The sequence below is a fragment of the Pseudochaenichthys georgianus genome, chromosome 5 (assembly GCF_902827115.2).
Source record: "Pseudochaenichthys georgianus chromosome 5, fPseGeo1.2, whole genome shotgun sequence".
Lineage (NCBI taxonomy): Eukaryota > Metazoa > Chordata > Actinopteri > Perciformes > Channichthyidae > Pseudochaenichthys > Pseudochaenichthys georgianus.
The window spans coordinates 25,611,468-25,623,716 of record NC_047507.1 but is presented as its reverse complement, the minus strand read 5'-3'; the positions used below and the strand labels follow the sequence as shown (position 1 = coordinate 25,623,716).

Here is a 12,249-nt window from a genome sequence, read left to right as displayed (position 1 = left end):
CAATATGTATCTGAAAGCATTTCCTCTGAAAATGTCAGACCTTGCAAACAACACAGTCAGTGCCAACAGGTAACGTTTTAGTACAAACAAGCCCCAATGCGGTAAATATGGAATGGAAATATATCTATTCAATTTCGAAATGTCTCCTCGAGTTTGCTTCACCATTTCCACCACTGTAGATATGATGAATACTTTTTTAATTAATGTTGCGGTGCTTGATAAAACATCAAAAGATTTTTTTAAAGAGCTTACTGCCAAGTCGTTTAGTGTCTCAGGCTTTTTTTACTGCAAAGAAAAACTATAATCTCAGAGAGGTCCTCCCATCTACCCGGTGGGTAATTATAGGATGGCAGGCAAATAAATCATCCATCATCCATGGCAGTAAGTGTGGACTTCTGCATGTACTACAACCCAGAATAAGGTCCTGAGGTGGTCAAAGTACTAGGCATGGCTTTGGTCACATGATGCTGTGTTTGCTTCAGGAAATCCTAATAACTGACTGGGATGAAGGCTTACAGAAAGTCCCAAAAAAGGTAATCTTCCTGTCTAGCTGGAATAAAGAAGAACAAATAAATAAGTGTAAATGCTTTAAGATGTCTTTAATGCAAAACATATGGGTATTTATGTACACATACCTTAACTTCTCTCTCTCTATCACTCTCTGTGACTGAATCTGTCTGGAAGACCAGCCACATGCTGCCAGTGCCTTTGTGTAAAAGATTAAGTGAAACCAGGAGTGCCAGCAATGCTGTGTTTGCACAGTTAACACATTCACTTTCAGCTGCACCAACACATCACATACCAATCAACATAGAGAGGCCCAAAACAGACCTAAAGCAGCTTCTGTAGATCCACAATCAAAATGCAGAGGGTACAAAAGTCATTCATTTTGAAAAGGAGTTATGATACCAAGCCTCTTTACACATTACTGGAGCATTAGTATGGATTTTTGTAGATGTTAAAAAAAGCTGAAAAGTCTGCAATACCAAAACAGACACAGCACTCATTGGCAAAGGAATAGAGAAATGCAATAACATCTTCATTTGAGTTCAGGGTGAAGCTCTTCTATAAGATTAAGTGCTCTTATTTGACGCTGTTATCTTGGAGTAACAAAAACTGACTTATCAACATACAGCGAATGGAATTCCTGGAAAGCAAAGCAAAGCTACAATGAAAATATTATGAACAAAGCCCAAAAGTGCCAGAGGTGGTTTGCTAGACTGAGGGGGCCTGGGGGGACTGTGGGTTTGTAGTGATAGCGGGGGGAGTCGCACACACTCACTTGGCACAGAGCGGCACACGGCAGAGGACCAATCCTTCGTGGCTAACAAACTGCCTGTTTAAACCTATAGTTACTCAAAGTGTGTTTTCAATGTGAAAACAATTTTATCAGACTTTATTATTGATAATGTCACTCTGCGATAAGGCTAGTCACCCATCTTCCCTTTTCTTTCTTGTGTCGAAAGAGCTTGAAAAGAAAGGTCACAATAGGAAAAGGAAGCAAATGAATGTGTGAAATGAAGAATACTGAGAAAATAAAGCTTCTTCCTATTTATTATAATACATGCGTCCCAACATGAAATCTTTATAAAACTGTGACTGATATCACACTCCCTTTTTTGAATGTGTTGAACTGTTAAGACATTACTACTGTAAAGTACAGTAACCATTACAGCAGTGTCTCCAAAATAACATGGCTGCATCTCTATGGTCTGTGTGCTCACACATGTGCACTTGTGTGTATGTATGCTATGCGAGTGTAGACATGCTTGGATTTGCATGTATGAGTGTGTGTGTGTGTGTGTCTGTGCGTGCGCGTGCGTGCGTGTGTGTGCGTGCGTGCGTGTGTGTGTGTGTGTGTGTGTGTGTGTGTGTGTGTGTGTGTGTGTGTGTATCTGTGAGAGAGTGTATGAGAGTGTATGTCTCTGAGAGTGTGTACTCAGTGGGCCCGGGGTCTCTGAATGTGGGCCTGAACCAGCCATCTCCAGTTTTATTTGCACAGGACATGCCTCAGGAAGCTAAGACAACTGCTCATGTTTGCCCATGTTGTGCACCCCTCTTAATACACCCGACAGCTGCATTCTTCAACAGCGCAGACACTATGCTTATCAGTGTCTTCATACATGTATCCTATGGAATCTATGGGATTACCCTATGCTCATAGACTTACTTCTACTAATCAAGAGAGGAGCCTGGGGACTGAAATGCTAACAAATAAACCACATGCTATGATCATATATAATGAAAAACATTATAAGCTGGATGAACTGTCTTCAATTGAATGCATTTAACCTTCTTACAAGAAGGATTGAGTCAATAGTACAACAGTGTTGATGGGCAATGTGGTGCCTTCACAGACTTACTTACTCCAAGTTAGATTGTATCTTTCAAGCCATCAACCCGTCAAAATGTCCCCACTCTGATCCGTCAACATACTCAAAAATCTGCATTAACCCCCCTCTCCTTCCCTCCTTCCTCTCCTTAGTGTTTCATTTCCTGGTTATAGACTAAACGGCGGTCTCATACCATTTCATGTAGAGCTTTTTCTGGAAAAAATGCATGAAAGTACCACAAAAAACGGCTATAACGTACCATTCCCACAGAGATTTAATGAAAAACAAATTGTTGGGTGAACCGTGAGATCTTTGCGAGTGTGAAAGTCAGAGATGATGAGCTCCGTCTGTGCTTATGTGAAACGTTGATTTGGTTTTCTCATACAATGATTACACTAATTTATGTAGCAAAGCCTGCTTTACACAAATCTGCCAAGGCCAATAAATGCACTCGTAATCTCCAGCATCTAGAATAATGACTCTGTGGTCTATTTGTTTATGAATCAAATGAAGCAATTATCCTAATGAAGATCAGCTTTCTTGCTCGGGGAATTGCTGTATTTCAAAACACAGAAAACGATTTGCCTTTGTTGCATCTGTCTTGGCTGCGATACCTTAACAATAAAACAATGGGAGCGCCAGAATTGTTAGTGTATGATAATTAAAAACAAGCGGTTCACTGCAGGGATGCTGAAACTGTTGCAGACTGAGCTGCGCACTTCCTGACCTGCAGTCGAAACCACATGCATGTGGATGATGCTAAATGTCAGCATCAACAATACGTTTGGTTGTTGCTCTTGGTGAACCAAAGATATAAAGTTACTTAACAGAAGGTCACAGCAGTTTCAGTGTGTCTATTGACTTTGGCCTATTGTTATGATAAAGACAGAGCTTACTATGCAACCACTTGTATTGCTAATACACACTTACCTCTATTGAAGCGTGTTATAGTTGTGTATACTTTATGGAAATATAAACACCACATTATGTAGATATGAAAACGAAACATTACTGAAAGGGGTTATTTTATTTCCTATTTGCGTGCTGATAGAAAGAAAATGAATTTGCTTTTAAATGCTACTGTAGCCCTGTAAAATAACCCCGGTAGAGCCGAGAGCGAAGAACAGAAATGGTTAAATGGATCACATGAAGCAGATTTCTCTCTCTATCCCTCTCTCTATCCCTCTCTTACTCTCTCCACACACACACACATTCATTAGTGAAATCCATCAATCAGCATTTCATGCAGTTTTGGTTTGAACCACACCAAATGCACTAAAACAATAAACGTCTGTCTTTCAAGGTGCTATCTGGACTGGAACACATCTGGTGGAAAGGCTCGTTTTGGTTTTCCACATCGTTGAATGACATTACAGACTCAAGGGCGAGCTGAAAAATAAAGTACCCCTAAAAATCTCTCTCCATTTTCACTCCATCTCTCTCTCTCCCTTACACACATCCCAAATCTACTTCCCCCTCCCTGCACAAACCAGCTAACCTCTCAAATGCTATTCCACAACACCATCCCCCAACCAATCAAGAGCTGAATATAAAACAGCACAGGGAAACCGAATGGTGGGGGGAGAGATACGGTGGGGGGGGGGGGAGGACAGACAGAGGCAGACAGACAGACAGACAGACGGGCAAGGCTATTGCTACTGAGGAACCATTGGCCTCCTGAGGTGAAGACAGTTTAAAGCGCCTTGGCACATTGGACTACTTTACACAAGTCGAGGGGATGAAACACACACCCAACCGCCAGCTGAAGAGCCAGGAGTCAAGCCTGACTGTAGTATTTGGGTTTCAAGGGGCAGTGACGATAATTAGGGTTAATGTGATATAATGAGGTGCACAAGTTGGGCCAGGCGGGCTGCTTCGATTCACGCTCAATGTCAAAATTGGAATTACCCTGACATCTTGGGATGGCTGTGTTTCACATTACGTTACAGATTAACATGCATGCCACCAATCCTGAAAACTAAGGCTCTCCGTCTTACCCTATAAGCAGTGTTGTGATTTCTTATAATCAATTGACTTTCTGGATAGATTGGGATGTGATAGTTTCATAGAAAGTATTTGGATAGCGTTAGTATATCACAAATGCGTATTTGGACAGGTTTTAAAAATGCTATGTCATGACTGAATTCTTTGCAGTTAATGCAATCAATCATCGGCATAAATAGCCCGTTTCTATGGACCTATGTGATTAAGTAGCTAACCAGGCAGGATAAACTATACTATCTATTTCCAGCCATACATGACTTATGACCCTCTTAACACCTCTAGTAGCTCTGAGTCAAGTCTGGTCTAGATTTTAAAGTACAGAGCAGAGAACTGTAGTCTTTGCTACCTTCACTGTCGTGTAGGTTAAACCCGAGTCCACTGTAGTAAATCCCTCATACAGTATGGACAGTACAGTATCCCCTTGCATGTACACTTAGCAGTCAATTACTGTCCTCGAATTCCCCATGACATCTTATGGTGCAGCTACAGAATAGCAACCACTGTATCATTGATGCCAATTTGGGGATTTTTCCTATGTTGTAGCTGAAATAGGCAAATAAACATATTTCAAGAGAGGTGAACAATTCAAGTGTATGCAATTCACGTATTCACAATTTAGCCTTTTGCTTCTGTTAAAAATGTACTTCCATTCCTGTTTTTAAACAATTGATTAAAAAGGCAAATATGATAAATAGTTCAGTTTTTTGCTACTGTAAGAGTCTGTGCACAGAACACAATATAAGCTCCGGAGAATAACACTGTAGCTACTTATCATTAACTCAAAGACACAATCTGCCCCAGGCGATCCGGCTTCCCTCCATAACCTTTTGACATTGCTGCTGGGAAGGTAAATGAGAGAAGAAGTTAGACACAAAGAGGGGGAGAGACGGGGAGACAGAAAGATTTGATTATGAATAGTGCCAGAAAATGGTTAGACCAAAAAACTTAACAAAGTAGACTGCTGAGGGGTTTTATAAAATACTAAACATTGTTTTCATGCCATGACTTCATTTTCGGTTATCTATTATTTGCTCTTAGTTAACTGCCTGGAACGGGATTGGAACAATAAACTGGCCACTTTCAGTATTCTCAGTACCAGCAGCTTTAGAGTGTGTTTTCCTCTCTGGTGTGCATTAGTGCCATGCATGGGTTAACATTTTCCCAGTGAGAACGGTTGGGATATTGCAACTCGGACTGGCCAGTCAGCAGAATGTTATGAATGGGCACAATGAAAAAGCCCAAGTCCACGCTGTCGCCCCAAGAATGCTTGCCTCCATGTAATTAACTGTGTTCTGTGTACAGAATGAGGTACTGCTGGAATATCTCTTTCTTTTTTTCTGTTTCTATTACAGTCATGTTTTGAAGAGAAGAAAAAAAAAACACATTCTGAGAATTCTACATGGAAAGTATTTTTGCCTGTCCATACTTTGAAGTATCCCATACAGTGATTATTAGGGTAGTGGTGGTAATGGAACGGACCATTTGAAAAGGGTTGGTACGTGCTCTGCAAAAGCCGGCCTCATTGCTCTTTGGGTGGACGAATGGCAGCTGCTTTTTACGTGCATTTATGTGAGGATGCAATATGAGGTAGTATGAAGTATAACATGTGGGAAAACCTGCATCAAGGTATAAACGACGGTTATCTTGTTAAACATGTTTTATACATTCAGCCTCGAGGTATAAAAGCAATTAGGAATGCGTTAACTGCACACACACATGCACGCATACAGTCATACACAGTAATGCTTTGATTGAAAAATCACCTCTCTTAGAACTGCACAAACTGTGTATCAATAAAGAGTTCGCTCCGCACTGCGGTGAAAATGGCCCCAGCATATATAAATAACGTACAGTAACTGGGAACAGACTTCAACTATGTAAAGAATAACATCTGCAAACCATTGGATTATAAACCTACAGAATAACTACAGTATAATTACTTGAGAGCCTCTCTCTTGGGCACCATGTTGTTAGAGGGAAGAGGGATGAGGAGAAAGTGGAACAGCTACAGTAATCTATCCAACTTCATTTCACTGGAGTGATTCTGCCTGGGGGTATGCACAAGTCATAATGCATTTGACAAATAGTCTCTCGCTAAAACAGGCATTTGCGAAGAAGTGGCCTTCAGCGCTGGTATACACAGCTGAGTGTACGCTGAACAAACAAGCCTCCCACTCAGTGAGGAAAGATACAGAGAGCTTCAAAAAGATTAGGAGAAATCTTGGGCGAAAAGTAAAGATGACTCACGGTGATTGTGCAAGTGCAGGACAATGCAAGTTGGATGGAGTTGAGAAGAGCAACAGCGCCTTGGGGTTCACGGCAAAAATAAAAAAGCAACGCTCATCTCATGTGTTCTTTGCGTTGTTCTGAAATGTGGATGCACAGGTTCATTTATGAAATAATTTACAATGACATGCAGAGAAGTACAAAGGCATTTGCATCTAACGCAATCTCATCATCATTTTGTAATTGAATTAAATGTAGGTTTGAAAAAGGAAATCAAAGTGTAAAGTACATTAGACTCCCTTTGATTCCTACATTTAGAATGACTGTATTTTGTTGATGTTTAAGATATAATTGTAGGAAAACCATTGCCTAAATTCGTAGATCAAGTGCATTCATGGGTTTGTGGTAATGGCTTATTCTGTCAGTGTGATCCATATTCCTGACAGCCATCAATCAATCATCAGACTGAATGTGGTAGATCAGTTCGAACTAGTTTCAACTTACACATTCCTTACGATCCTCAATTATTAACCCCTTCAGGTAGAGAACAGCTTGAATATGAGCACACACACAAAGCCATTTTCGAAAAGCCGAATAATCACTGGCAGAAATAGATGTGTTTGCTAGAACAGGAAGTGCTGGGCTTTTATAAATGGACTGTCCCACTTAGTATTATACACACTTCCTGTTAGGTTAATGTATTACTGTACAGTAATGATGCAAAACCACACAAGTGAGTTTCATATAAGTCATTTATTCTGACTGTTTCAAGTGTAAATAAGGGTAAATTAAAAGCTAATACTAATTGAAAAAACTACATTTAAACCATGCATGCAATAGCTATAACCAACTGTGAAATACAAAAAACTATATTTTCATCATCTTTATCTTTATCATCTTTGCAAGCTTCCCTATTAACACCTGCTCACACAGTGCAACTCCAGGGGGTCAACTCCATCTCGCTCACAAATTAAACTGCCATAGAGGATGAACTATTGGCCAAACGCCATATGAAGCTCCTGTATCATTATTCAACAGTTATGTGTGGTAGTCGGCACAGATCGGTCTCAGATAATGTGTCACTTTACATCTTAGTCACAGATGCTACTTTAGTAATGACAATGTTATACGATTCAGTCCTGGAAACCCAAATCTGCTTGGTAGCGGGCCAAAAACCTGAGAATCATGATGAGAATCTGATGCAGTTCATTGTGTTAACGCTACAAGACCTGAGACATGGCCTCGGTCCGAGAGCCAGGTCTCATTGTGATCTTAAATACACATCCGCAGCAGCTACCGTGCGTGCTTAATTTGCTTATAACATTATCACAAAGAGATTACAAAAACCCTTCAATGTGAGAATATTTTTGCTTGTAATCACTTCATTAACAGGCTAATTTGAGGTGTGATTTAATATTATTCCACTTTAGGATCAGTTCATGTTGGGATTTAAGTTGTTGTTACAGCAAGTTAGGGGTTAACGAATGACTGTAGCCTCATGTATTGTAATTCAAACCTCCCTCTGCAAAGTGAGTGTGTGTCTGTGTGTGTGTGTTATTCGTTTATACATACAGGTGACTGTGTGTATGGACAGGGAAGATTAACAATTCAAATATTGTACTGTGCTATAATGTTTCACTTTGTCATCAGCAAATGTTAACTGCCTGCTGGCCTCCTTCCAGGTGCTCAGGCAAGCAAACCTATTTGTATGGCTGCGGGTATAATGCCTTCTTCTAGCTCTGCCAAATGTTTACACACGTTTTACCCCTGACCACATGAAAAAATAGCCTTGTGGCATGTGACTTGTAATCTTGAAATATGTTGTACATTTGCCTAAATGCAAAACCTTTATCAGTCAAAGTAAGGAGTCAGAGCCAGTGCACAATGCATGTAACGAGTGAGAAGGGGACACAAAGTGATCTCTTTACAGTACCATGATGACATTCATAAGAGAAATCAGCAAAAATCAGTAAACTATATAATAAATATAGTAAACAAATATAGACTGATGTTAACTGATTTGGTGATTATTTTCCTCAAAAGGCAGCTTATCACAAATGATAATTCTACTGCAACTCTTACTTATAAAAGTGACTGACGTTCCGGTAATATTGGATACGATTCCGTGCGTAAAAACGCAATTCCTAAATTCTTACCGATGTTGAGAATAGCTGATAAACAAATTCCAGTATGTGATACTTGAGAATTGCAAACCACAACATTGGTTTCTATTTAGGTTGGAGACAAATTCATTATTCCTAAAAAGTTATTATGTGTACAGTGATGAGATTGGATGTGTGCGCAAAAGCGAACCAAGCCTGTAGTCGAATGTATATCCTTCATGAAAAACACTTTTATCGAGCAATGAAACACATACAAAATAATATGCAGACTGTTCAGCTAATAACTGAACAATATACATCTTAGAATCACAAACACCCCGATCCCTAACCTGCAGTCAAGTTCACATTTAGAAGCAATCTTTACAGGTTTGTATTAGACTAATTGTGCATTGGCCCATGGGTACCTGTTTGGAGCAGATAAGATAGCACTTTCCCGCAGTTAGGTCTACACATTTTAAATAATATGGGTGGGATTGAGCTTTTTGTCATGCATTTAAGTAAGGGGGAAACAGGCACAATCAATGTGTGTGTAGCTCCAGTGCGCTGGAGAGAGGGGTGCTCCAACTCAGCTCACAGGACAGCAGTACAACGTGCCCTTAGTTTATCCAGATTAACACATTACATGTATGAAAATTAAAGGGTGCACTAGCTCAGAACAGGTGTCATGTGTGCCTTTCTGCAGAGTTCAAAACAATCTGCTAATTAAAAATACAACAAAGTTCAAAGACAATGCAGCTCCAAGACTCATTACATTCTAATTCATCCCGAGGGAAATACAAGTGCATCACTCCCCAGGCATGCTCCTTCTACACATACATTATGCTCCTGCTCATATGGCACACCATGCGCGTGCATCATCACACCAATTGCTGCACCTTTGACCGACTACAAGTCCGTAAAGTAGAAATCATTGTTACCTTGTTGGAGTGGTAATAGTCCAAACCGGAGTCAGTACATGAACCCACGCTTGAAGGGGGAGCTGGATAAAATCTGACGTCCATCTCAGAGTCCGCAAGACTGACGGCATGAAAGCGTAGCTCCACAAACCTGCGCGACTTCTCTCTCTCTCTCCCTCTCTCTCTTCCTCTCTCCTGCACACACTCTCCTGCACACACTCTCTCCCTCTCTTTTTCTTTTAAATCGAACAAAAAGTAGAATAAGAAAAAGAGGTCGTTCACACACGTCCTACACTTACTTTAGCACTATCTGGGCATTCAGCATGGTGATGCTCGGATATAACATCCCTATAAAGTTCACTTGGAAAGAGGGGGAAACAAGAGGGCAGCTGCACGCCTTAGTGGAGCAAATAAAAAGCCAAACGGTCACTGAAGTTCGTTTGGCAGCGAGCCGAGCAGAGCTGAGCTGCAGGTAAAGGTGCAGAATGGGTCTTGTCGACGGTTTCTCCACAAAAACGCCCCGTGCTCCGTTCCCGGTTTCCAGACGCGCTGTAGCTTTGTCATGCGGGAGCGCTCAGACACATCCATGCGTTCCCGGACACAGAGGGGCTGCTCGGCTGCGACCTCTATCGGCCAGAACAGGAACAGCAGGAGAGGAGGTGTAGTGGACAATGAGTCCCCCCACACTGGGGTCCCTCAGACTCTCCTCAGTTAGAGAGACAGTATATTTGTTGTAGTGAAGACATCAACAATCTATCTCAAGTTCATTTAACAGTCTGATTTGTAGACAAAATGTTGGCCATAAACGTGTTTAACTGTACTCTCTGACATTGTAATCAATATTACAACCAACCAATCAATTGAAATTGGATGAATGGATTTGTCCATTCTCTGTAATTTAAGAAATATACAGTAGTGGACGAAGTATTCCAATCAGTGAAAGTAGCAATACCACACTGTAAAGAATACTACTAATACTAAAGAAGCATTTGAGAAAGTGTGTTTAAAGTATGGAAAGTACCTAAGGCAGCAACACGGCCCCTGTTTTTAATGCCATACTATTCTATTCATGGATTATCACTAACTTTCCTATAGTTGATCAAGGTCAAGCTACCTTTGAGTGTTTTATATGGCGCTTGGTGGCTCAATTTAAAACAGGGCATTCTATTGTATTAGATTGATATTTAGCAAGAAAATAAGTAGTAGCTCAAAAAAATTCTACACTAATTGAGAAAAGTAATAAAGTTACATTTAATTACTGGTCTACCACCACCGCCACAGGATCATTCTTGTTACATGTATAAGCTAAATAAACCATACAACACAAGAATATAACAAATGCAATATCTTAAGTTGAATTTGATGAAAATGTGAATATTTCTAAAATGTTTCCCTCTGATGTAATACCAGGTTTGATTGCGTCCCTCACGTAAACAGTATATATAGCTTCAGTGATGGAAATACCTAATAAATAATGTATCGTGTTACGTTGTTATACAATGTAAGGGTGAACAAATGTAACTCTGAAGCTACTCAAAGGGAAACATTTTTAATAGAAAACCAAGGTTCAAGCTCTTAACAGCCTCATTAACTTTGTATGATTGGAGTGTGACTATAATCCAGATGAGAAAATCTAACATTTCCCTTTTGTTTCTTTATAATGTCACTGACTGGACTGTCAGGGATGACCATTAAAAGAGCTACAGGCTGAATGTTAGGAGGTATACAGCTAAAAAGGATAACCCTGCACATTTGGCCATACATAGAAAGGCCAAATATGTTTTAATATATTGAATATAATAAGACTTCCTGTTTGTGATCATTTTAAGGCAACAGAGTACGGGGTTAAAAAGCTAACTAATGTTTACATAAATACCGACATTTGAGTTTTGCCATCCGTGTTAAACATTTAAATTACTTACATCACTTCCAAAGCACTTGTTATGATGTGTAATACAGCTCTTTTTAAGACCGTGAAGTTCACGCTTTGCTATCATTTATGGTAAAAATCAGTTTCACATGCTCCAAACCTAAATCCATCCACTGCCTTAAGCTATTTCGGAAATATACTTTTTCTACCTTATTTCATTTTGATGCTTGTCTTCCATCCAGCAGGCAGTTGAATACACACTGAGAATAGATAGGTTCTCATGGTAGCTGACATAATATATATTGCTACTGTGCTCCAGCTTTGACCCTTACAGGCACAGGCACACACACACACACACACACACACACACACACACACACACACACACACACACACACACACACACACACACACACACACACACACACACACACACACACACACACACACACACACACACATTCACATTTACACACAGCTGGACAAACGCAAAACATACTCACGCAGCGGTCGACACAACAGGATGTAAACACAGAACAATGTCCAACCAGAGCTTCAAATAGGTTCAGGGAGGGAAAATAACACCACTCACAGCCAAATGTGTATCACACTGTTCCTAAGAATGGGGTGGAGTGGTGTTATATGCTCACTCATACGTGTAGGGAAGTGTCATTAATTCGTTTTTTGCAAGGCAGAGCAACATGTAAGTTACGCATACCAGCCCAATTTGTGTATTTCTTGTTGTTCTGTGCTTTTGGTGCATATGTGGGAGTTTTCTTTTCTTTTTCGGTGTGTTT

The 12,249-nt window shown here is 40.3% G+C and overlaps 1 protein-coding gene across 4 annotated transcripts in view; it reads right to left on the bottom strand.

Annotated features, from left to right (window-relative positions):
- tox2 (TOX high mobility group box family member 2) overlaps positions 1 to 12,038 on the bottom strand; it is an 88,336-nt gene extending 76,298 nt beyond the window's left edge. For 2 of the 4 annotated variants that reach the window (XM_034083730.1, XM_071203175.1), the window contains exon 1: positions 9,604 to 10,138. In XM_034083730.1, coding sequence (XP_033939621.1) covers positions 9,604 to 9,687 — 84 coding nt within the window. In that variant the 5' untranslated portion in view covers positions 9,688 to 10,138. Of the gene's footprint in view, positions 1 to 9,603; positions 10,139 to 11,661; positions 11,763 to 11,955 lie in introns of those variants that run through there. The other 2 variants (XM_071203177.1, XM_071203176.1) reach the window with 2 other exon arrangements.
- Positions 12,039 to 12,249: the final 211 nt, after the last annotated feature.